This window comes from Entelurus aequoreus, linkage group LG08, assembly GCF_033978785.1.
Source record: "Entelurus aequoreus isolate RoL-2023_Sb linkage group LG08, RoL_Eaeq_v1.1, whole genome shotgun sequence".
NCBI classification, from domain to species: domain Eukaryota; kingdom Metazoa; phylum Chordata; class Actinopteri; order Syngnathiformes; family Syngnathidae; genus Entelurus; species Entelurus aequoreus.
In genome coordinates this window covers 38,474,927-38,502,063 of record NC_084738.1, presented here as the reverse complement: position 1 = coordinate 38,502,063, position 27,137 = coordinate 38,474,927, and the positions used below count along the sequence as shown (strand labels likewise).

The following is a 27,137-nucleotide window of genomic DNA, read 5'->3' as shown; positions in this document are numbered from 1 at the left end:
TTTTTGGCCTTAAAAATAAACCTTTTACTGAGTACTATAATTAAATTGACTAAATCATGATTGTCAATGAACTCTCCTAAAATAACAGAAACCACATTAAGCTTCATAAACAAACCAATCCTTAAACACATTTTTTCAACTTCCACCCAAAACAAAGACACAATATGACAATACCAAAACAAATGCAGGGTGGATTCAGGCTCCTGACAACAAAATCGGCAATCATCTGACTCTGTCATATTCCATAATTTTAACATTTTCCCTGTGGGTAAGAAGTTATAAATAATTTTAATTTGAAAATAACGATTTTGCACATCGATAGTGGTTTTATAGATTAGTTTGAATATGGCATCCCACGGCAACGGGCAGTCAAAAAAGTCCTCCCATTTTCCATTTGTGTTGTATGAGGCAGCCTTCAAAGATTTCTTTATTAAATAAAAATTATATATTTTTCTATTTATTTTAGTTCCAGTTTGCCAACTAGAATTTCTTATTAGAGGTTTAAAAACTAATAATTTAGTAGGTCCATAATTAATTATTTGTTTCCATCTTTTCCCAATTACTCCAGTTAGTTGATAAAATGAAAAGCTTGAGCAAGCATCACCATACATAGCTCTAAATTCATCATACTTCATAATTTTACCATTCTCATTGATAATATCATTGACAAAAATGATTCCTCTTTCAAACATATTTTTCCAAAAGAAAGGCTTTCCATCTATTACAATATTAGAGTTCATCCATATTAACTGCTGCAAAATATCGTCTCTTTTTTCTGGCACATAAAATTGAAAACACCACTATGAGTGGATTGTTTCCTTTATGAACCCCGCCATGTTTCCCAGCAGACTCTCTGGGAGGGGATCACTTGTAAAAAAGGATACAATTTCTTTTGATACAGTACATGTTTTTTGTCCAACAGGACATTTGTGTACCACTCAATGTTTAAATAAAATCTTTGGAACAATTGATGCTTTTAAAGACAGACACATAGCTTCAAGGTTGAGAAGTTTCAGGCCCCCATATTCATACTCTTTGTACAAAACCTTTCTTTTAATCTTTTCTGGTTTGCCGTTCCAGACAAAATCGAAGACCCTCCGCTCATAAATCTTAAAAAAGTTTTGTGATGGAGCTGGTAATGACAAAAACTAATAAATAAATTGAGGAATAATTAACGAGTTGGCAATAGACATTTTACCATACAAGGTTAGGGATTTCCCTTTCCATAACTGCATAATTTTGTCCAGCTTTCTTAGTCGATTATCATAATTTACTGAGCCTAGATCTTCCAGATTTTCTGGGACAACAACACCAAGTATGTTAACTGGTCCATCTGTCCACAAAACAGGCACTTTGCATTCCATTCGAAAGGACGTTCCCTTTAGATTTCCGATCCTTAACATTCTACATTTATCATAATTAAGCTTAAGGCCAGATTGCTGTGAAAATACACACTAGTTAACAGCATGCAATGCCAGGCTTCCCACTAACTGACAAAGAAACAGATAACAGATTTGGTGTCCAGTTCAAAGTGTGACATGATTTAAAAATTTGAGAGTTTACTTTTGTATTTTACATGAGTTATTATTTGTACAAACATGGTGCAAAGTAATTCATGATTTGTTAAAAAATGCTAGTGGCTAGCTAGTTAAAATGGGATATTGTGATTTCACAAGACTGTCTTAGAAGTGATCATTTGAAAATGTTCAATTTAAAAAATGTGCACTTAGAGAAAATATAAAAATAAAGTGTTGCATATTGATATTAATCTGTTTCTATATATATTTATTGTGAGAAATCATTAAGATGATCAGTGTTTCCACAAAGATAAATATCATTCATTATTAATAATAACAGAGTTAAAGGTAAATTGAGCAAATTGGCTACTTCTAGCAATTTATTTAAGTGTGTATCTAACTGGTAGCCCTTCGCATTAATCAGTACCCAAGAAGTAGCCCTTGGTTTCAAAAAGGTTGGTGAACCCTGCACTAAACCCTCCAAATTATGCACGGCCTCGCAACTTTGCCGAATCCCCGCAATTGGCCAGTCATCTGCATTTTAGCCAATCAAATTTGTCTCAGCAGCACTCAAATGCAGCGCAACTATCTAACCAATCAAATGTTTCCCTGTATCACTGGGGGCAATTTTGCCCTGGAATTGATCTTGGAATTGATTGTTGTTTTAAATAATATGAAGTTTAGAACTGCATTTGCATGCATTGCGTGTGTTTAGTAAACATTGAAATACATTTATCAAGAAAGATGAAAAGTTTTATCGAACCACATGGCAAAGCTTTTCAAAGCTTTCGGGGACTGCATAAAATAATGTGGCGGGCCAGATGTGGCCCCTGGGCCTTGAGTTTGAAACCTTAAGCATTCACACCACTTTTGGAACAATTAAGTTAAAGCTAACTGCTAGCATGTTTGCCATTTTTGTAGGTAATATTGTAAAAGTCATGGATATTGTTACTTTACGGCGTGGCACGGGTGATAGAGCGGCCATGCCAACAACTTAAAGGTTCCTGGTTCGATCCCAGCTTCGGCCATTCTAGTCACGTCCGTTGTGTCCTTTAGCAAGACACTTTACCCTTGCTCCTGATGGGTTGTGGTTAGGGCCTTGCATGGCAGCTCCCGCCGTCAGTGTGTGAATGTGTGTGTGAATGGGTGAATGTGGAAAAAAGTGTCAAAGCACTTGGAGTACATTGAAGGCAGAAAAGCGCTATAAAAGTACAATCCATTTACCATTTAAAATGATATAAAATTGTGGGAAAATGTTTGCGGTAAGTATTTTTAGTAATTAAGCCAAAACATTTGTTAAACCAATCATATTTGGTTATGAGGAATTTCTCTAAATTGTGATTATTTGGAATCCACTTCCAGTAATTCCAATTCCAATTCAACATTCTAAAGCCAATGCATTTCAAATTCCAAATCTTCAAATAAATGGAAATTATATTTTAAACATGGAATATTTCACAAGACTGTTATATGCGCACCACCATATACTATTGATGCTGTACAAAAAGAAAGAGAATAAGTAGGCGGAGGAACACGTCATCGCGCATTTCTACATTGAGGAAAGATTTGGTCACATTCATTCCTTTTAGTTAACTTTTTTCCTTTTTTTATGTCTTCCAAGCATGAGACAGACAAGATCTGATGGCAATACAATGCTCTGAAAGTGGAAAAATGCTCACCAACACTTGCTGTCTAAGCAAACACTGCAACCATCATCAAAGGTAAAGATGAACATGTGCTCATATGAAGTTGACAGTGATAACTAAGCAGCATAGTGGTCTCATTATTGATACTTCCCCCTTTCAAACAGGCGTTTTCTACTGTTTCATTACATTTCAATCTCTTTGCTATTGTATTCTACAAGTCCTTTGTGTGTTCTGTGGTCTAATTTAGACATTAGTTCCAACTAAAACTCGACTTTCATTGCCCTTGTAGGAATGGAACTTGTACGTAGGCCAAAGAACTCCTAAGCAAATCCCTATTGCACAAAAAGTGACTTACCATGGCAAGGTGGAAGACCCCGCCCACTGTGCCCAGCTTGCAGGCCTCGGTGATGAGCTTCTCCGCTCCCTCCGGCGTGCTGACGTCACTCGTGGACACCAAAACGTCCACATTCTGACTCCGCCACTCACGCACACGCTTTGCCTGGTAACCTAGTAAAAGTTAAAATAGAGGAGTACAGCATCACTAGGAGAACAGTGCTGTCTAATTGTCCATTCCTTTTCGCTACACTACAAGAAGTGGAAATCTAAGATTAAGTATCTGATATCAAGGTTTTAATGTACATATATTAGCTACTGGATCAAGTAGATGAAGCTGCTTGTTCAGTGAATTTTAGCATGGGAGGAAGGATACCTGTACATTCAAAAGGGCTGTTTTTGGGATAGTTTGATGCATTGGTGTTTTGTTTTATGAAATTATTCTTGACATATGCTGGTCTCGGATAGTAATGTGCTGATCAATACTGAAATGTCGATACCACCGATTAGTTATTTGAGATAATGTATAGCATTACCAGGAACACACTGTAAAGTAACTAAATCATTGCGATCTCGTCTAAATGAAACACTATTAGTAGGAACTACTTTTTCCTCCGCCTAGGTAAGTATGTTATGCCCAAGCGCAGCGGCACACTGCTGTGCTCAATCATTCAGTTTGTCATTTGTTTATATAAGAAAATTACTGACAATTAAGATAAGTCACTTATTATTATAAAAAAAAGTTTATGTTTAATTTTATTGTAGGTTATCTGGAGAGACTACATCCAGAGTTGAATATAAATGAGATAATGCATTCAGTGCAGAATAAGGCCATCCATTTGTTATGCTCTGTGACTTTATATTGGTTGAAGATGATTCCCCAAGAGCAGCAACACTTGAAATAAACTACTTTTTTAATAATATCACCAGACACATTAGGTATATTTGCACCAAGTATTGGTATCGCCGATACCAGCCTGAATTTTACTTGGTATCGGCGAGGAAAAAAGCTGTGGTATCACACACATCAGTAGTCTCTGACTGCTTGCTTGTTTCCGTATTTGCTCCTTTAGGTGCTTGTAGTTTGAATTGTCTAAATAAGTCACGTTCAACATTTAGCTGACATTCTTCTAGTTGTACATTGATATATAATTGATTGATATTGATTACAACAGACAACACAGCAGTCATTCAAAGGGTTAAAAAAAGTAAAAAACTTTGCCTTGATCGGCAAGTTAGTATTCAAAGATAACTTCGTCGTTGAGTTTAAATCATTGATCCGTTTTAGATGTTCACTTTTTGTAGCTGTGCAGGTTTTAAGTAAGTTTAAGTTGAAGTATTATGCCATACCATTCCTAATTCCAGATCTGGAAGTAAGCACCAGTTTTCGGGCTCCTTTTTCCGTCAGCCACTGAGCAAGCTCAAGGCCGAAGCCCCCAAGTCCCCCAGTGATGATATACGAGTGGGAGGGCAGGCAGTAGGTACGACAGAGTGCTGGAAGCATTAAAGGGGAAGCAGACTGGAGTGATGCACTTGTGTCCTCACGGCACACCTGTGTGAAGAGACTAACTGGTCAAATGATACATCCATACAGTACGTACAATACATGAGCATACAATAGTTTCTTTATTTTACAACATTATTTGTGTTAGTCAGTTCTTTAGTACTTTTTCCCCCAAGATTTTGCTTGATATTGCCAGTAGGGGTGTTGCAAAAAAATATTGATTCACATCCAATTCCTATTTACACCGATTTTAAATAGATTCATCATTATCAGAATTTTTTTGTATTTTTATTAAGAATCAATTAAAAATATATATATTTTAGGCCATCTGTGCTTACTCACTGCACATACATCAGCAGCCAAGAGGAGCTTTAGTAACCTGTAACCTGTTTTATTATAATTTTTGTACCAAATTATATATAGCTAGAGTCTGTTTGAATCGAAAATCATGTTAAATCGAAAATCAATTCGAAAATCATGTTAAATCGAAAATCAATTCTGAATACAATAGTCAAAATTGAATCGGATCGTGAGTTGTAGTAAGATTCATATCCCTAATTACCAGGTGTATTTTGTGAATCAGGACGGATACCTTTATATTCACGAAGATACATTATTACACATTATACATTACGCTTTAAATTGCGGGCATAAATTTGAGTTATGGGCCTCCCCATCGCTAAATTGCATAGTGCTTGTCAGAATGAACCCTGTAAGATCTGCCTCTAGAATTTGCTTTTCCTCGCTAGCATTAGCTGTTGCAGTACATTCTATTGTATTGTTTTTCAAAACAATACATCTTATCTAAAAGTTAATTTTCTCTATTTAAATGGCATGTTACATGTTAAAAAATGGTGATGTTTTGGGAGAGCCAAGCACAGATTAAATGTATTTAAATTAATTACTATGGGTCATGTTAATTTGAAATACAAGTGTTTATTACGAGCTTGGTCGCAGAACCAATTGAGCGCGTAAATTTAAGTACTACTGTACATCATAATAAATAATGAATCATAAAATGGACAGCCATCTTGAATTGACATAACATCATTATGTCATACATGTAGTATGATGTGATGATGTGATGTCATTACATGTGGTGTGATGTAATAATTAGGGATGTCCGATAATGGCTTTTTGCCGATATCCGATATGCCGATATTGTCCAACTCTTTAATTACCGATACCGATATCAACCGATACCGATATCAACCGATACCGATATCAACCGATATGTACAGTCGTGGAATTAACACATTATTATGCCTAATTTGGACAACCAGGTATGGTGAAGATAAGGTACTTTTTAAAAAAATGAATCAAATAAAATAAGATACCGTAAATAAACTAATGTAAGTGTATCTTGTGTTTAATAAAAAAAACAAACAAAAAAAACGATACTGATAATAAAAAAAAACGATACCGATAATTTCCGATATTACATTTTAACGCATTTATCGGCCGATAATATCGGCAGACCGATATTATCGGACATCTCTAGTAATAATGTGATGCCAATCCATGACGGCTATACACCTTGTGACTTCGGTATCATTAGCTAGCCTTTGATAGTCAACTTTCTTACAACCACGCCTCAAAATCTGCAGTGAGGTGAACAGAAGTTCAAATATTATTGCAAATCGTTGCTGAAAGTACAACAGGCAAGCAGTGTGGATTATGTCGACACGCCTCAGCTCAGCAGCTTGTGGAACCTTGTACCACCGTTAACTGCTTTAGAGGAAAATGGATGCCGCATCACTACAGACTGAAGCACGGCTGTAGTGCTAGCCTAAGGACCAGGCTAAAGGCTAGTCCGTGATTTCTATTATTTGTTTTGTCGCTCATCTTTCATTATCATTCATTAGTGGTGGGTACCAACTCTACATTTTAGTATTTTACAATGCCTTTAATAAGTATGTGTGGCATATGAAGGCTTAAACCTACATTGTGCTTTTTAGCATCCTTTGTTACAAGTATACAATGGCAATTAAAGAGACTTAACCCACACAAATAGAAGAGATCTCCTGTATTTGGGGGTATAACATATGTGAAGAAATTATAAAATGGGAGTCAAAATGATGACTGACCTGCAGGAGGACCTTGCCAATATGCTTGCCCTGAGCCATGTATCTGAAAGCCTCTTCTACTTGGTCTCTTTCGAACACATTCGTCTTTAGAGGCTGGACAACACCTCCTACAATGCCATCTTTCAGTAGCTCAGACACTTCCTCCCATTCACGGTTTCCATCTTCAAAGAGAGCATCCAGCAGTATGCCATGGAATGCAACATTTTTTAAGAATAGAGCCATGCCTGTCGAGAGGACAACAAAATCACAGTTGACACCAATGAATAAACTTTTCAACACAAGTGTTCTAGGGGCCACACTTTTTTTTAAAAACTCTAAAGGATGGAGGGGTGCAGACTTCTCCCTTAATTTTTATTTTCTTGATTTATTTTTTACCTCACCAAAACTCTACTGTAGTCATAAATAAAGTAATTCAGTATGAACCGTCATACAGATATTACACCGGAAACAATGTTGACACTAGTGAATGATCGTCTACTGTATATGACAAGAGTGCTTTGTTGGTTTTAAGGAGCAACTACAAAAACGCTCGTCAAACATTCTCTGCATCGGAGTGTTCAAACATTTTCCATCGAGGAACGATCACAGAAAAATCAAAGGATACAGGGGTCAATTTAATATTTTCAATTAATAAACCCATTTACTGTATCTTAGCAGTAATGTGTTTATACAAGTTCAGATTGGGGTAATAATAATGACAATGGATTAGATTTAATAGCGCTTTTCTAGACACTCAAAGCGCTTCACAGAGAAGTGAGAACCCATCATTCATTCACAGCTGGTGGTGGTAAGCTACTTTCGTAGCCACAGCTGCCCTGGGGTAGACTGACGGAAGCGTGGCAGCCAGTTTGCGCCCCCGGCCCCTCTGACCACCACCCATCATTCATTCACCAGTGTGAGCGGTACAGGGGGCAAGGGTGAAGTGTCTTGCCCAAGGACACAACCGCAGCGATTTGGATGTCAAGAGGCGGGGAGCAAACCTGCAACCCTCAGGTTTCTGGCACAGCTGCTCTACCCACTACGCCATGCCGCCAAGAAGCTCCGGTATGCCGAGTTGGCAGCGGATGCTGAACTACGGGGGCTGGAAGGCCACAGTTCTCCCTGAGGAGGTGGGCTGCAGTGGCTTCGTGGGCAGGTCAACTACCAGTCTCCTTAAGAACATGGGAATTCGGGGACAGGCCCAACGTCAAGCCATCAAAGCCCTGTCCAGTGCTGCTGAAAGAGCAAGCCAGTGGCTCTGGATCAGGAGGAGAGACAACAGCTGGGCTCTGAAGTGACCAAGACCATGAGATTTTATATTTAAGATACTGCACTTTATTGCTTTAATTTGCTTTTGAGACAAGTTGCACTGAATTGTTTTTCAGCCACTGTTTTACTTTTAATTAATGCAGGGTCCATGGCATTTATTACCCAATCCCATAAAGCGACACCAAGGAGTGGGGTCCCGTAGGGGGAAAGGAAGAGGGGAGCGGGAGAGGGAAAACTTTTGTCTTCTTGTCTCTCATAATTATTGTGAACGATAAGCAAAATTCCCCAAAAAAGTGCAGTTCCCCTTTGAGATTCAGTTGCTATCTAACTTCTACTGACCGAGAGGAGAGTTGTTGGACAGGTCATATTTGCCAATTTCCAGGAATCGGCCATGTCGGGCAAGACAGCGAATACTTGCTTGAAGCTTCTCCTCTGCCAGAGAGTTTAGTACCACATCCACACCTGAAAAGCACACACATAAAACGTATTGTTCAATAGGCAGCTGAGATTTGAACAAATATCTGATAAATATCATACAACTAAATAGACAAAATAATTTCAATCTTAAGACATAACGTAACCCAACAAGGTGAAATTTTAGGAAGGTGTCACATAGACAATCTGCTACATTATGTAACAATACAGTATCAGTTTCCGCAGAGGAACATACATACCTGTGCCCTGAGTGTGGAGTAGGATGTGCTGTTCAAAGGATGTGTCTCTAGAGTAGGCAAAGGACTCCGCTGATAGCCTTGGGAACCTCTCCTGCAAGTAGGCGCGCTTCTCTGCTGAGCCTAAAAACATGAAAGAAAAAATGTGAGCAAAATTGAAATGTACGATACAGTACTTGAATCTAATTGTAATTGAAAGTATGACAGTAAGATATTAAAACAGACTTATATTTCAAAGAAAATATGTCTGTGTTAAAGCCACTTACCGACTGTTGTGAATACTTTGCAATTTTTGCTGAGGGCAATGGCAATGGCAGCTTGCCCAACACCTCCTGACCCTGAATGGATGAGAACACTTTCTCCAGGGCGCAGCCTGCCCCGAACCACGAGCGAGTAGTATGCTGTTGCATAGACGACCGGCACAGAGGCAGCCTGCTCCAGAGTCCTTCATGTCATAAGAGAAATTACATAGAATCTCTCTTTGGGACAGAATAATCAGACACTGACAAAAGAATGCTCACATTTTTGTATCATGCAGTTCATGCAGTACATGTTGTTGCAGGTGCTTTTACTGAGCTCAATATGCGCAAGCAAGTCTTTCTTAGGCAGCTTTGATTGCAACTTTCGAGAGAAGTCCATTTAAAACGGTAAACCCAGATCTAGCTTGCCTTTCATTCAAGGTTTGTCACTGATTAAGGAATTATTTACATTTGATGTATCAGAAATGTTGTCATTACTTTATCAATATTAGGGCTATACATCCAGAATTCAAAAACAAACTGTTAACTCGATTCTCACTAACATGCAATCTAATTTCAAAATGTTATTTTACCTAACGAGCTGCATCATAAACAAACACAGCCATTTAACTTAAGGACTATGCCGCACTGTCGCTCGAATAACGGCCAGCACTTCCCTTGTCTCCAAGTAACTCACAGCCAAAGTTTGACTGCCATCACACTACCAACTTACCACTTGTTTTTGACTTAGACTGTTTTCAGTCTATTCATTTCTATTAAAGGGCACCTAAGAATTTCCTCTTTTTTGACCAACAAATGTTGTTACAATGATGGTTACTCGTGTTGAACAATGCCAAAGCGTCAAATCAAATCATAACGCTGTGTTTTGCATACATTTTACTGTCGACAATGTGTGGGAAAAAAAATTGTGATGTTCGTGTTCAAGAGATATATTTAAACATTGTACAGTTTTAAAAGATACATTTGATACTTTTATAGGGGGCTAGCCATGGAGGGGCTAATTTGTATATAAATGGAACACCTCCACTTATGTATGTTTGCAGATATACTCAGAAATTAGGTTACAAATGTGACTAAGAACCAACATTTTACACCAAAGCGAATTATCTAGACCACAAGGAAGTGTTAATGTAGATTAGAATCATCATTGGCCCCCTTTGATCAAAGTCCCCCGTCAACTGTCTTTCCCGTGAAGAATGGCATAAAGACCATTGGAGTTTCTTTGACATAGAACAAGACAACGAGGAGTGTATCATCCATCCATTTTGTACCGCTTGGGCAGAAGGCAGGGTACACCCTGGACAAGAGGCCACCTCATCGCAGGACCAACACAGATAGACAACATTCATACTCACATTCACACACTCGGAACCATTTATTGTTGCCAATCAGCTTATACCCAGGTACATGTCTAATAAGTTAATAGTAATACAACAGCATGATTTCTTTAAAATGTAAGCACATGGACCTGAACATGGTATTTATGCTTTTCTTAGGTTGCATGTTATTTTATCATTATGTAATAATAATACAAAGCCCTCATAGAGGCAGTGTTATAAATGTACAGTACAATGTTCTTTCATATGAACCAACACTTCATACATCTACACACAGTGTGAAAGTTACCAGTTAGTAGGGACATCCCAGAGAAATCTTTTATCCGCATCCACACACGTCGCCAAGCCTTTAGCAGGCAGCAGTCCCATCACACGCCGACCGTTGGGGTCCAAACCAGAAAACTCCATGCCCAACATGCACTGCTGTAGGGCAAGGTCCCCTGGAGAGCATATATTAGTTTAATATTTTTGAAGTTACAACGTGACCACTCTTTTTGCTGGATAAGAAACAATATGACTTGCCATAGTATCATGTGTTGTTCACAATCTGTTATCAAGATAAAATATTTATTCTGTATCCACATACCTGGAATAGCATCAGGTGGTAGCTTGCCCGTGGCGAGCATTATATCTCTGAAGTTGAGCGAGCTGTAATAGACACGACACAGCTGCACGTTGGGGTTGTCGGGTACAAAATGGCGCAGCGGTGAGGCAATCCAGCGCAATGAGGAGAGGTCACCCCGAGTCAACACATTGACGTAGGCTTGCTCTGTCAATTCTTCATTTTTATCTGCAAATGACAAAAACACAAAATACTTTTGTGCCATCTAAGTCACAGCAGGTGTGGGGGTCAGGGGGAATAATTATTTGGTTCTTTGCTTATTTTGTACATCTACACCTTTAGAAAATTACATGACGAGTTCATAGGTTTTAAAGTAGAACAGAATATCAACAAAAAAATCCAGAAAAGAGCATTGATTAAAGGTAGTAATCAATTTGTATTGAAACAAAAAATAATTTTGACAGATGGGTTGAACAAGGCTTGGGATGAGATGAGACCAGATGAGCTCTTTGGTATTATAATGACTCCACATGTTTGGAGGCAGAGAAATGTTGAATATGACCACAATAACACCATCCCTTCTGTCAAATCTGGAAGTGGAAACATTCTGCTTAGGTACTGTTTCTCTACTGACGTCACAGGAAGACGTCACATCATTGAGAGGCTTTACACCACCTCAACGGACGCTATCTCAAGGCACTTTCCCTTTAAAGCAGATCTAAAACCACACTCCTCATACATTAAAGAGAACCAACAGAACCCCACATGAGCATAGCACATGGCGTCGCAGGCAAGGAAAAAACTCCCTCGACTAGAACCCAGGCTCCGTAGGACGGCCATCTGTCTTTATTGGTTGGGTTTAGAGACAGACCTTAATCAGCTTTGATTAAGGTGACAATGATGTCCACCTGATCACAGATGCAAGAAAAGTCTCAGTCTTCGTTCTGCTGCACCTGAGCGCTGCCTTTGACACAGTTAACCACACTTTATTACAGAGATTACAAAACTGGGTGGGAATATCTGGTTCTGCTCTTAACTGGTTCAAGTGCTACCCCGATCACAGGACACATTTTGTTTGAATTGGTAACCGTGTCTCTTACCAAATGGCTATGACCTTGGGGTTCCTCAGGGCTAGATTCTGGGACGCCTATTGTTTAACTTGTGCTGTACATGTTGCCACTCGACCAGCTAACACGCAGCTTCAATGTGTCCTAACACAACTATGCAGATGACACTCAGATCTACATGTCACTGACGGCAGGTGAACGTTGGTCTGTTGATTTACTTTGTCACTGCATTGAACAGATCAGTGTGTGGATACAAAACAATTTTCTTCAGCTAAACTCAGACAAAACTGAAATCATTGCCAGCGGCCCACAAAAGCAAAGAGAAATGTATTAGTCGCCTTGAGAGACCCTATCCCTGAAACCAAATAATCAGGTTAGAAATCTAGGGGTAATAATGGACTCAAACTGGAACAGCCACATTAAGTCAATAACATTAGCAGCTTTTTACCACCTAAAAACATTACAAAATCAGAGGAATAATGTCTAAATCACACTTAGAAAAAAAATTAAATGTCTTTGTCTCCAGCAGGTTAGACTACTGTAATGGCCTTCTCACTGGGCTCTCTAAATAAGCTGTAAAGCAGCTGCAGTACATCCAGAATGATGCTGCTTGAGTCCTGACTAAAACCAAGAAATATGACCATATTAATCCAGGGCTTAGAAGTCACTGCACTAGCTTCCTGTTGCTCAGAGAATAGACTTTAAAACAGCTCTCCTTGTGTTCAAGTATTTTCATGGTCTTGTGCCGAAGTACATCTCTGACATTGTAGAACCATATGAACCATCTCAAACTGAGAACCTCAGGTAGTGGTCTCCTGCTGGTACTCAGAGTCAGGACCAAACCTGATGAAGCTGTGTTTTAGTTGTATGCTCCTAAAATCATCTGGAATAGGTTTATTGAATATGTGAGACAGGCCTCAACGTTGGCAATAGTTCAAATCTAGGCTGAAAACACTTTATTTCCGAATGCAGCTGAGATAGGCTACAGCACCCCCCGCGACCCCGAAAGGGACAAGCGGTAGAAAATTAATGGATGGTAATTATTTTATCTACACTCTTTGATTTTACTTTTATGATTGTTTTAAGATGATTATATTTTATGATTTTAACTTGATGATTAGTCTGATGATTATCATATTTGTCTTCTTGTAATTTTCTTAAAAGCACTTGGAACTGCCTTGTGTATTAATCATGCTCTATAAATAAACTTGCCCTTACTTTAATCCCATAGCAAACTTGTGGAGGCAGCTGAAATTCCAAGCTGCCAAACCACAGCCTCTAGATTTTCAGGATTTAAAGGAATGACCCAAAATCCCTCCTGAGATATATGCAAATAAGCTTGTGCGTTCCAACAAGGGTTTGTCTCTACTAAGTATTTAGCCAAATTTTGCTTGAAGATCAAATGCTTGCTTTATTTAATGCTACTTTTTCTGCATTTTTGTTTTGTTAGTTTTCTCTTCTTACCATAAACATAATAGAGTGAATATGTGTTGGAAAGGGAGTCAACTTACACAAGCATTACTAACTCCCCACTTGTTTACAGTATGTCTGATGAAAAAAATCCTTGAACACTGACATGTCGTACCAAGAGTTACGTGCTGGTGTCTGAAGACACCCCAGTGCCCATCTCTGAATACGTTCATGACAAGGTCCCCGTCGAGCACTGACTGCATGGATGGATGGTCCAGCTGGAGAATTGGCGCGTCTGACGAGCCATTAAGATTTGACACAAATGCACAGCTGGAGAATGAAAAAGGATGAAATGCAAACATTTAAAAAATATGCTGCATGACCCACTCCTAGTGATTTATTACGTGGATGCAGTACATAGCTTCTATTTATTGTTTCAGTACAACTCATATTATGATATATCTTTTTTAACTCAAATTAGCGTGAGTGCGACAAGATGACAAAACGTAACTTATAATCACTTGCGACCGATATCGGTTAAACTATTCAAAATGAAAAGAACCCCAATTAACATGGCTGCCTATTTGCATGCGTTTGTATCAATGTCCCACTCCCCGCTCCTCCATTACCCACCTGCCACCCCAAAGCTGTAAACATAGGGGAAACACTGTCGCTTAAGGTTAGTAGTGATGTCCTACCGTATTCGGATGCCACCTGGTTCTTGCCGCAGACAGTTGACCATTCCCACAACTCCACAGTGGGCCTGAGAAGCAGTCAACCACACAGTAGAGTCTGAGGGCTCAGCCAGCGTTTTCTGTCCCAAGAACCACAAAGCAACAATTAAAAAAAGAACAACTATTGTGTGGCAATTAGATTTAAATAATTATTGCAGGACACTGGTTGGCAAAATCCCACAAACCTTGAGTGATTCCACCCACTTGTAGTCAGCACTGTCTACACCAAGGAAAACTGGTCGTTTGACGGGGGCCCGAAGGCGACAAAGAAATAGCACAGAGCCATAAAAGGACTTCCTGATGGCCACCAGGCTGAGTGAAGAATCAAAAAAGACTTTCTTCCACTCGTCCTAAGTGAGAACATTAAGAAAAAAGCAGCGTAATATCACCTCATGCATTCAAAGACATAATATATTAATTGTCACTTAACATTGTTAAGTAGTATTAAGAGTGAAATGTAGCTGAGCAGCTGTTCTGGGTGTAAAATAGACCTTAAAATAAAACTTAATAAACTAAAATAGATATTTTTTAATTATATAAAAGTGTCAAATAGGGATATGAATTTTACAACAACTCACATTTCAATTCCGATTCTTGGGGTGACCAGTTGATTCAGAATCGGCTCTCAATTCATTAAAATTCTCGATTAGAACTGATTCTCGGAATATATTATTTGCTATAAAAATGATAATAAAACCTTCAAAACAGGTTACAAAAAAGGTTTAATATTTAAAAAATGTTTTTTTTATAAATTTTTGCAAAATTTGAATGGATTTAGAATCGGGATAATTAACACTTGTGATTCTGATGTCAATCAAGTTTCCAATCACCCCTAATGTCAAATATTCCAAAGTATGTTCGCAGTTTGCTGCTTTACAAATAAAATATTGTAGAATGTGTAAACATTTAAATTTCCTATGTTCTCTCAAGGTGTTTGAGGAAAACAGAATACTTATGCCCATTATGATTGTGACATAAAGTTGTGTGTCAAGCGAGTCAAAGGAAGCATTTTGGTAGTGTTGTTTTAATGATCTTTCGTTAGGCCACACCCCCAAAATGCAGGGTGACCAGCTACATAGCATGACAGAACAAACTTTGCCCGGAGGTCAGTATAGCTTCACAATGAATGCTGAGCAATAAACATGTACATATAACTCTGATCCAAATAAGAGAGGAGCTGCTGCAAATGTTGAGAATTATTAAGTCTAAAAATTCTAGTATGATGTCTGCATCTTCAAAGATCTGAACCGATCTGAATGCAGTTCATGAATGAAAAAAGTTGTTAGGGATTCAAACATGTCTCCACTGACCTGTGTGAGCAGTCCTCGATGGCAGTTGTTCTCATTGGCTCTGGAGAGAAAGTTCACCATTTCCCCAAGAGTTTCCCCCTTTAGCAGAGTGTGGAGGAGAACAAACCCTCCTTGCTTGGCTCCAGAAGCGAGATTTGCCACCAGCACTCCAGGGTCCATCCTGAGCGGGCACCATGCATGGTTACAAACCACCAGGTCAGCCTCTCCAACCTTGCCTCCGGGGGCGGGGGCAGACAGAGGGTCCCACTGAGCTGAAGTGACTGCCAGTTCGTCCAGAGTAGTCTGATGGGGAGCTAGGAGGTCCTCACTGGCAGCTGTAGCGACATAGTCTACACGCAGCATTGGCTGGATGTTGAGGATTTGTAGTATGTGGGAGAAGAGCTGGCCATCATTGGAAAAGGCCTGTTCAAAGGGAAAACAAATCAGAAGTTACATAACTCTGCATCTGGCAGGTTTTTTTCCAAATTATTTCTCTTTCTTACTTCTAACACTTTGATCTTGCCAGCCGTGCTGTTTTCCATGGCAGTGTCCACACAGTGCCTGAGGGCCGGGCTGCGCAGAAGTCCCTGCAATAGACTGTCTTGTAGAAAACAAGCCCTCTCCTTCTCCACAGTCTGCTCCAGCTCTGAACAAAGGTTGCCATTCAGCTCCAGTTCACAGAGTAGGGCGAGGAGCCGCACCAAGCTGGGTTCAGAGGGCGCAGGGCTGGGATGAGGGCTTTCAGACATGCCCTGCAGGCCAGGGATGGAGAGCTTCACACCATGAGAGGACAACTTTTGCTGCAGTCTGTTAATTAATCCTGTGGAGGCCAAATAAAGTAAAACAAATGTTTTGTTCAACAGTTCATATCTTGGATACTTTACCATTAATGTAGTTCATGACTCTATACAATCGTTTTTTAGACAAAAGTACCTTTACAAAGCCTTAGTTGCTCAGCAAGTATTACGTTGGCTTTCAGGCACTGCGTCGCTACGTAGGGAACAAACAGGAACTCCTCCAGGGTTGGAGGGATCTGCTGCTGCTGTCGACGTGGTGCCACAGTTGCATGGAGGCCGTTAATCTGGACTCCACCGGCAGCAATTTTGTCAAGGCAGCGGTTGAGGTGGACACTTACAGCTATCAAAATAATTGCAATGGAAAAGTCTGATATCAGATAATATTACATTATGCACAGCAGATATTGCTTGGGCACCTGACTCATGTTTGTACAGTCTATTGCAGTGGTGTCCAAAGTGTGGCTTAGAGCCCATTTTTCATGTGCAGCTCATACATTTTTTGGGCCCTGGGCAAATTCTACAAAATGTATTCATTTATTTTTAAGATATATTACTATATGTAACACTGATAACAATTTGATAGGTCACCTATAACACAAAAGCTTTAACTAGCTTAGCATATATTGACATGCATTGGATTTAGCATTTTTTCCCGTTTAGAAGCGCTGGACTAAGTACAGGGGGCAGCGTGGTAATGGTTGAATTTGTGTTGCTATGTTAACTGCTGCACAACCCTATGTATCAATATACACATGCTATATATCTAAGTCACCGGTCGGTTTTCTGCCAATAGCTCAACCAAACCTGAAAACAGAAGACAAATTTTAAACCACTCGCTCTTAAATGGGCAAAAGAAAGCGGTCAAGGACTAGTATATGTCACGGATCATTTAAAAAAACCTAACACTAGTGCAACTATGCCCTGTTTGAAAGCGAACACTTTGTCCTTCTCACGGTACAAGTAAAATTCCTCTAATGTTAAAACTCACTGAACAAGAAACTTCATTTACTTTTATTGAGGATATGTGTACATTTTCACATCTAAAGCAACCATCACATTTTCCTCATTACTCTGATGCCAAAATCATCCACGAAGACCTTGTACATCTCCTGAAAAATCATATTTCAGAAAACCTCTGAAGCCCAGGGATTAAGATGTTTGTATAGAAATGTATCAACTTGACCTCCACAAACAATTTTCAATAAATGATTGTAGCTATTTGATTTGGTTGTCCCTAAAATAAAAAATAAAGTAAAGTGCCAATTAATTAGCATCTATTCATGTAAAAGTAGTTAGGAACACATACCTTGTTTTTCATCAGCATACTTGAAGACACTTTCCAGATGGAGAGCAGGATCAATGCAAACCGAACGGATCCTAGTTGGTAAGCGAAGACTGCGGCCCGAGAGACCGACCACAATCATCTGCAGCATGGTATCCAGGAAGGTCACCCAGTTTCCTGTCCAGTGCAGCATCCCAATGTCTCCTGACAATACCAAGAAAATAAAAAGCTTAAATTACAGCAAACGTATAGATTATATGCCACTAAAATCCAGTGTACCGTTCCACCACGAGGAGTGGTATGATTTTTAACTGTTAATTGTGACATAACACAACTTTCACTGTTGTTGCAACCTGTGCCAGTATTGCCTACAGGCTCCCATGGAGGTTTTTCCAAAGATAAATATAGCAAAAAAGAAGATGTTTGCAATGCTGAAATGTTTTGGTTGATTCTTTGATGGCATTTGGTAGGCAATTTTTTTTAGATAAATGTGTTGCATACATACAAACAAATTGAGCCTGAAATACAGTGCATTCTGCTTTAGCTGGACCAATACATACCTGCATTGTTGGCTTCAAAGATGCCTTGAAAGGTCTTGCCATAGTCATAGCCGCGAAGTCGCAGTTCCTTGTAAATGTCATGTGTCAAGAGCTTCAATTTGGGGTCTTGATCGTCTTTGGGAGATCCCTGCCTTAACTGACTATGAAACGAATCGAGGGCTGCATCTTCCAGAACGCTCACTTTGCCTGAAAATTAGTTCATTTAGAACATAGCATTTCAACATACATTTATAATCAAAGACATGTCCTTACAAAATGTTTTTTTAAGCAATGACATACAAGATATATCTGAGTATATCTAAATATTCTCAATAACTATAACCAACAAAAATTACCTACCACTGACAGCCAGGTTTCCATTCTCTGAAACCTCAAACTTGTTGGTGGCAGGCATGTAACGCACTTCCAACTGTACCAAGCCTGTGAAGAAAAAAGTGGAAATAAGTGGGGTATATCATTCTCATACAGGATAGAGATGGGATGTAAACTAAAGGTTCAACTTACAAGACCATCAACAAGAAACTTGGTGCTAAAGAGACCACACTATTGGTGCAATGATTCATAAATGGAAGAAATTCAAAATAACAGTGTTTTATAACGAACAACTATATGAATGCAACAAGCCATGGGAGTATGTGAGGTGGTCAAATGAGACCAAAATTGAGCTCTTTAAGATAGAGAAATGGTGAGTATGAGCTTAACAACACCATTCTTACTGTTAAACATGAAGTAAAATTATTCTGCTTTGGAGCCGTTTCTCTGACCAAAATCCCTCCTGAGGTGTTTGCAACCCTGGTGACCAACTTCAAGGAGCATCTGATCGCTGCGCTTTTAAACGAGGGTTTTACCACCAAGTACTAAGTCACGTTTTGCTGTAGGATCAAAATATTTATTTCTCTCAGTCTAATACAAATCAATTTTATAATGTTTATTACTCATAAAAGCATCAGGCAATCCTACCCTGCTGTAAATACATGTTTTTGTTTGGGTCCCAGGAAGGTCCCAATCTAATGTGGGTGTTGAGTCGAAATAGTTAGAATTTTTGAAAATAGTGTTAATGATCTCAAATAACCCAGTGAAATCCTGCTCTTACTACTCACCAGTCTTTGGCAGAATTGTGGCCCTGTGGATGGCAACATCTTCAAAGATCACAGGAGTGGTATTCATGACAAGTCCCAGATTTCTAACCAAGGTACGCCAAGCCAGCACCAAGTAACCTGTCGCTGGGTAGAGGATACGCCCATCGATGCAGTGTCCAAGTAGGTAGTAGTCTGGAGACTCAGGATTTATGTCTGTTGGTCAGAGTTGGACACCAAGCACATACAATATGTGATGAAAAGAGAAACAGTTGTGTATTTATCGCTTGATGTAATGCAAGATAACCAGATATGCATACTGATGTTGTAGACAACAGCAGAATTGGATCCTCCACCAGAGGAGAAATCTTCTACCTTGGGGACATCCCAAGTCTGAGAATGGTCCCACTGAACCAGGGGCGAAATCATAGGGGTGCCAACTGGTACAGGGTATTTAACTCCTGAACATAGCCCATTACCATCCAAGTTGATGCTAAAAAGAGGCATAAGGTATTTTAAAAAATGGCAGTGTAATTGAATTCAGAGTGAGGCATTTGCTTACCCATTCATGTAAAGTTTGCCAATGTTTGAGAGAAAGAATTCCAGGTTATTGGTGTGACCTCTCTTCATGAGGGGAAGTGAAGTACACGTGTGCTTCAGGCTACGCTTGAGAATGGCCTGTGGAAGATAATAGGAAGTAGAAAAAAATATGTAGCTCACAGTAGTTCAAAGGTTTCTTTCAGAACAATAGCTTTCAAAAATCACCAGTATAAAAGTAAATATTAGGGGCGTAATGATAAGCACTCTCTAGTTTTTTGTTTCATTTGACAAAATACAGTAATCCCTGTTCTGCATATCTAGTGAACAATGGGGTCATACTGCTTTCGTCTTATCTACTTGTATTTCTTTGTTTACATCACGGTCGTCCAAACGTCCGTGCTACAGGTTAGGAGTAAAACAATTCATTGACATTGTCCAAAAAAGTCGACAATAAAATTTGTCATTGACAAATTAATTTGTCCATAATAGTCTGTGATGTCACCGCTTGTGTTTTTCCGGACGGACACAAATGTGCGCTTGTCAGCGTAACCACTGATCAGCGGCAACAGAAAGAGAAAAATGGCTGTGGCCACTGGCAACCGGGATTGAAATCATTGAACGTATGGGAACATTTTACTTTAAACATGTCAAATCTGTGAGTGTCGGACATCTGGAGGATGTGGTCTCTGACCCTCCTTGGTAATATAATTAGCTTGTTACCAGAGACATTAAGTTGTCGGAAAAACTGACTGAACTATCATTGAAAGCCGATGGTTAGATTAGAGCCACTGAATTGGTGTACACCTCATAATCCGATTAGTCGAACAATAGTTAATAGTCAATGACTAGTCGACTGTAGTCGTTAGTTTCAGCCCTCTTGGGGCCAATAAAAACATGTTGCTGGCCACAAATGGACCCGGGCTGCACTTTGGAAGATCCTGGTTTGCTTACTTCACCGGGAAGGCAAAGCATTCTCAAAGAATGAAATAAGTTTTCCTGGCTTTTCCTTGTCAATATCATTAGCCATGACTCTCAAAGCTTGGGCTGCACGCTTGGAGGTGCTCTGCAAACTTATGCGCTTAGTCTTATCACGGCTGCTTTTTTGCACACTTTACAGACATGTGGCGATTGCGTGCATGCATGGATCTTCTCTTCCACGCCAAATGTGTTGCCTTTCGCAGCCGCTTGTATTTGATTACAGAGTAAACACACGACACAAAATAATTTGCTGTCTCTTACACAATGAAATTGAAAGTTCTGTACTGCAAAAATGATCATATATATGGATATAGGTTGATTGGCAACACAAAATTGGCCCCAGTGTGTGAATGTGAGTGTGAATGTTGTCTGTCTATCTGTGTTGGTCCTGTGATGAGGTGGCGACTGGTCCAGGGTGTACCCCGCCTTGTGCCTGAATGTACGTAGCTGAAATAGGCTCCAGCACCCCCCACGACCCCGAAAGGTAGAAAATGGATGAATGGATATATACATATATGAATATATGTATATATATACTGTATATATAAACATGTACATACACATGTATATGTATATATATATATATATGTATATATATATATATATATATATATATATATATATATATATATATATATATATATATATATATATATACATATATGAATATATGTATATATATACTGTATATATAAACATGTACATACACATGTATATGTATATATATATATATGTATATATATATATATATATATATATATATATATATATATATATATATATATATATATATATATATATATATATATATATATATATATACATATATATATATATATATATATATATATGCATAGATACTGTATATACATACATGCATGCATACATATACATACATATATACATACATACAGTATATACATACAAACATACTGTATATACATATGTACTGTTGGAAGCAGATCAGAATCATATCCATATTTAAGTGTTACTTCTTTCTAAACTCCTATAGTCATATAAAGAATAGCTAGTATTCTTCCTTCTTTTGAGTCTCATAGTAAGGTGTCGGCCTTCTAGATTGGAATGTGTCAGAGTAGAGATAACTCGGAGTAGTCTAAACAACGAGAGTGGGGGCGATGGACAGAGGGAGGATCACGGGACTTCCGTGGGTTTGGGGGAGACCGAGCTAGACCGGGCAAGGGAACACTGGTGTGCTAGATTGGTCTCACGTTTGTCCTCTAAGCTTGGAGAATAAACCACAAAATACCAACTACTGCCTGTTGATTGAATATAAACATCAGCTTATTGCCATAAAAAGAATCTGGGAGAGACTAGCAATTTGAATTCCCCATTGGAGGAATGCTGGTAGACGCAACAGTACATACACATACATATGCAGTCATGGTCAAAGTTTACATACACTTGTAAAGAACATAATGTCATGGCTGTCTTGAGTTTTTTTGTGATAGAGTGATTGGAGAACATGCTTGTTGGTCACCAAAAACATTCATGAAGTTTGGTTATTTTATGAATTTATTATGGGTCTACTGAAAATGTGATCAAATCTGCTGGATCAAAAGTATACATACATACATAAGTTTCACTGCAATAAGGTGCTTTTGGTAGCCATCCATAAGCTTCTGGCAAGCTTCTGGTTGAATTTTTGACCACTCCTCTTGACAAAATTGGTGCAGTTCAGCTAAATTTGTTGGTTTTCTGACATAGACTTGTTTCTTCAGCATTGTCCACATGTTCTCAATGGGGTTTAAGTCAGGAATTTAGGAAGGCCATTCTAAAACCTTAATTCTAGCCTGATTTAGCAATTTCTTTACCACTTTTGATGTGTGTTTGGGGTCATTGTCCTGTTGGAACACCCAATGCAATGCGCCCAAGACCCAACCTCCAGGCTGATGATTTTAGGTTGTCCTGATGAATTTGGAGGTAATCCTCCTTTTTTATTGTCCTATTTACTCTCTGTAAAGCACCAGCAGTTCCATTGGCAGCAAAACAGGTGCAGAGCATAATACTACCACCACCATGCTTGACGGTAGGTTTGGTGTTCCTGAGATTGAAGGCCTCACCTTTTCTCCTAAAAAACATATTGCTGGGTATTGTGGCCAAACAGCTCAATTTTTGTTTCATCTGACCACATGACTTTCCTCCAGAAGGTCTTATCTTTGTCCTTGTGATCAGCAGCAAACTATAGACAAGCCTTAAGGTGTCGCTTCTGGAGCAAGGGCTTCCTTCTTGCATGGTAGCCTCTCAGTCCATGGCGATGCAAAACACGCTTGACTGTGGACACTGACACCTGTTCCAGCAGCTTCCAATTCATTGCAGACCTGCTTTTTGCTGGTTCTCGGTTGACTCTTGATCATCCTGACCAATTTTCTCTCAGCAGCAGGTGATAGCTTGCGTTTTCTTCCTGATCGTGGCAGTGACAAAACTGTGCCATGCACTTTATACTTACGAGCAATTGTCTGCACAGCTGCTCTGACCTTAAGCTGCTTTGAAATGGCTCCAAGTGACTTTCCTGACTTGTTCAAGTCAATGGGTCGTTTTTTCAGATCTGTGCTGAGTTCCTTTGACTTTCCTCTTGTCGCGTTTGTAACCGAGTCTAATGACTGCATCACATGAGCCCTATTTAAATGGGCTCAGAGAAGTCAACAGGTGTCATCAATCATAATCACTCACATAAAGTTAAGAGGCCATGCTATGAAGCTAATTTGATTTGATTGTAACTTTTCTACATCACCAAAATTGATAATGTATGTTGCTGTATGTATACTTTCGACCCAGCAGGTTTGGTCACATTTTCAGTAGACCCATAATAAATTCATAAAAGAACCAAACTTCATGAATGTTTTTTGTGACAAACAAGTATGTGTTCCAATCACTCTATCACAAAAAAAAGTTGTAGAAATTATTGGAAACTCAAGACAGCCATGACATTATGTCCTTCACAAGTGTATTTAAACTTTTGACCACGACTGTATATGTATGTATATACATATATACATACACACACACACACACACACACACACACACACACATACATATATATAAATATATACATATATACACATACATATACAGTCATGGTCAAAAGGGATGCTGGTGCTCACCCAGTATGTGCTCCAATCACTACCCCAAAAAAATAAGAGTTGTAGAAATGATTGGAAACTCAAGTCAGCCATGACATTATGTCCTTCACAACTTTTGACCACGAATGTATCTATATACACACACATACATTCTCGAGGTGGAGAAATCAATATTTTGGATGCATCCCAATTCAGACATGGACGATTATAAAATCCATTAGTACACGTCAATAATCGATGTATTTATTGTAAATTAAGTAATGTAGACAGTTCTAAAATTTGCATAAAAACACACACACACATATATATATATATATATATATATATATATATATATATATATATATATATATATATATATATATATATATATATATATATATATATATATATATATATATATATATGTTATTTATAAATATACATCCGTTATATATATATATAAATATACATACATTATATATATAATAAAACACTCACTGAGACATTGTGATTAAGGGCTATATAACTAAACTTTGATTGATTGACTGATATGAACGTCGCTCCTCTTTTACTTCTCAGACCACCTCCTCGATAGACATCTTATATAATCAAACAAAACGCAACAAAAATGCAACAAATAGCGAAATATGAACGCAAAGGGTAAAAAACATCTACAATCTGATATAGTATCACTTTTCTGCAGAACTTTGTTGTAAAAATCTGCAACTGCGTCTGTCACTGACTCCCACGTTTCAGGCTGTGTGTTCTGGAAAGAAACTCCGCACAACTAGCTTGGCGCCCCATCTGAGTTGCTGTGACGTAAATTACCATAATAAGTCGTATCACCCATAAGTGCAGATTCCAACCATTGAAACACTTTCTATAGTTCAAGACTTACTGTAATTGGAAAACAGAACTGTACATCATAAAGGCGGCTACAGTTTCATTGTTAAAGGTCTAAAAAAATTTGGGAGAAATGTCCAGTGGGCCGGATGGAAAATCTTAACGGACCGTAATTTGCCCAGGTCTGTTATACCATGTATGATCTTTAATTGTACTGCAAGAAATTGATGATTTGGTGCAAAACTAAATGTCACAAATCTATGTCTTAGACAAACAATAAATAACAGACCAAATTTGCTCTGAATACCTGAAGAAGAGCATGAGGGGCTATCTCCAAGACAACAGCGTTGTCAGGCACCAGGCTCAGGCCCTCTTGGAACAGAACAGGGCTCACAAGGTTGTTGACATGGTAGTCCGCCGAACTATAGAGAGCAAGCTGCGAGTCCCACTCTGACTGAGGGATGCTGGTGCTCACCCAACGGGGTGAACGCTGCCTTGGATTTTTAATCACCTACACCCAAGACAATCAGTATTATATAATCTGTCAGTGTGGTGCATCTCATAGTTACTCATTTTAGGTTAATGGTAATGTTTGTTAAAAAAACAGGAAATCTACATACCGCTTTTAGGGCAGCTAAGAGGGCTGGGGCGATGGCTGCCATGTAATAGGAGTGGAAAGCCACACCAGCGCTGCGCACTTCCTTTGCAAACACTCCTTGCTCTTTGAGCTCCGACACAAACTTACTGACTGCATCCTGATGAACAAACAGAACACAGTTTATGCACGCAGCTCCAGTGGAAATTAATATTAACTACTATACATGAAGGTTGCATCTAGTGATAATGTTACTCTAATGTTGAGTGTTGTTGCTACCTAATTCTGTGAAAAGATATCTGACCTGCGGACCAGAGATGGTGACTGTGTCCTCAGCATTGTGGCAGGCTGGGACGACGCCCTTCGGACACTGAGTCATACACTCCTTCCAGGTCAACCCTGAAACGTCACCAAAACAATAAACCGACGCCACTGGGCCAGAAATATTCGACATAAGCCAAATTAGCAAATACATTTGTGCATATGTCAATTTATAATATTTTTGTATGATATTTACTTCCGCTAGAAAGTTATGTACAGTATATGCTGTGGTTTGTCTGTCTGTTATTTAGTTACCAACATAACTAAAAAGGTTATGGGCGGATTCTGAAGACACTGTCAGGACAGAAATGGGATTAAGAATAGTTGACTAAATTTAAGGGGTGATGTGGATAATTTCTACTATGCTACCTTAAATTTACATTAAGTGTCTCAACTTCCCTGTGATATACAAAACCAGTTTTCCTTTAAGTAATATAGACATTGATCAGAGCTGTTAATCTAGTTTATGGAGGAATGTAGATAATCATAGAACTGGCATCCAATGTTATTAAACAAGTATAGATTTTGAATCAAGAATCGTTTTGAATCGAGAAATGATTCAGAATCAAATCTTTAGCCCCAAGAATCGAATCAATATATTGAAAACATATTTTTTACCCTAGCTGGGATGGGACAGGAGTGAAAATGCACTACCATGGCACTCTAATGTGCACTTTTCTTACCCACTGCAGCCATGCCACCAGGAGGAAGATCTGCCTCTTTGATGCAACGGCCTCTCCAGTAGGCTGCGAGAATGGCCTCTTCATGACTGAGGGAGCCGTCAGCATAGCCGCATGCCAGCTCTCCCACTGAGTGGCCCACAATACCGTCAGGCTGTAGACCCAACTTAGCCAGTAGGTCTATCTGAGCTATCTGCAAACAGGTGATGCACACAGCACTATACTTTTGAATCCTATGTGTTTTTCTATGAGGATTAGGTCAAATGTACAAATCCACATCTTCATAAATATTAGAAGGTCAAAGTCATTATGGTTATCAAGCATGGCCTTTAAATGTCTCTCTAGAAGGGTCTATATTACATTCACGTTTTAGAAACTTTCTTCTTTATCATCTTCCTATGATATAAAGTTGATTTTTCCTGATATTGTCACAACTCTACCTGGATAGCGGCCAGACCAACAAAGGCATGAATGGTGTCTTCAAAAGTTGATTCATCAGCTTCCATGAGCAGGTTTGAAATGACTAGGCCGGTGTCCTTCAGGGCCATGTCCGACCGTATTATGGACTCTCTGAAGTTAGGCAGCTGCATTAAGCTGCGGCCCATGCCTGCCCACTGTGTTCCCATACCTGGGATTGGAGCATAATGCACAGTCACCATAAAAATCCCACTTATGTGAGGAATAATATTAACCAGTCAACAACTTAGTACTATTG

General features: G+C 39.0%; 1 protein-coding gene across 1 annotated transcript in view; it reads right to left on the bottom strand.

The window, feature by feature from the left end:
• The window catches only part of fasn (fatty acid synthase), a 93,792-nt gene that overhangs the window by 19,271 nt on the left and 47,384 nt on the right, over positions 1-27,137 (bottom strand). Inside the window, exons 11-35 of the mRNA XM_062056439.1 lie at positions 26,863-27,050; positions 26,426-26,615; positions 25,726-25,820; positions 25,447-25,581; positions 25,134-25,337; positions 19,943-20,058; positions 19,701-19,873; positions 19,405-19,596; positions 18,644-18,724; positions 18,305-18,490; positions 17,769-17,948; positions 16,599-16,802; positions 16,169-16,485; positions 15,687-16,088; positions 14,562-14,726; positions 14,341-14,456; positions 13,818-13,972; positions 11,190-11,393; positions 10,893-11,043; positions 9,273-9,451; positions 9,010-9,129; positions 8,675-8,797; positions 7,088-7,311; positions 4,847-5,048; positions 3,519-3,670 (exon numbers count right to left, since the gene is read on the bottom strand). Coding sequence (XP_061912423.1) covers positions 3,519-3,670; positions 4,847-5,048; positions 7,088-7,311; positions 8,675-8,797; positions 9,010-9,129; positions 9,273-9,451; positions 10,893-11,043; positions 11,190-11,393; positions 13,818-13,972; positions 14,341-14,456; positions 14,562-14,726; positions 15,687-16,088; positions 16,169-16,485; positions 16,599-16,802; positions 17,769-17,948; positions 18,305-18,490; positions 18,644-18,724; positions 19,405-19,596; positions 19,701-19,873; positions 19,943-20,058; positions 25,134-25,337; positions 25,447-25,581; positions 25,726-25,820; positions 26,426-26,615; positions 26,863-27,050 — 4,454 coding nt within the window. The remainder of the gene's footprint in view (positions 1-3,518; positions 3,671-4,846; positions 5,049-7,087; positions 7,312-8,674; positions 8,798-9,009; positions 9,130-9,272; positions 9,452-10,892; positions 11,044-11,189; positions 11,394-13,817; positions 13,973-14,340; positions 14,457-14,561; positions 14,727-15,686; positions 16,089-16,168; positions 16,486-16,598; positions 16,803-17,768; positions 17,949-18,304; positions 18,491-18,643; positions 18,725-19,404; positions 19,597-19,700; positions 19,874-19,942; positions 20,059-25,133; positions 25,338-25,446; positions 25,582-25,725; positions 25,821-26,425; positions 26,616-26,862; positions 27,051-27,137) is intronic.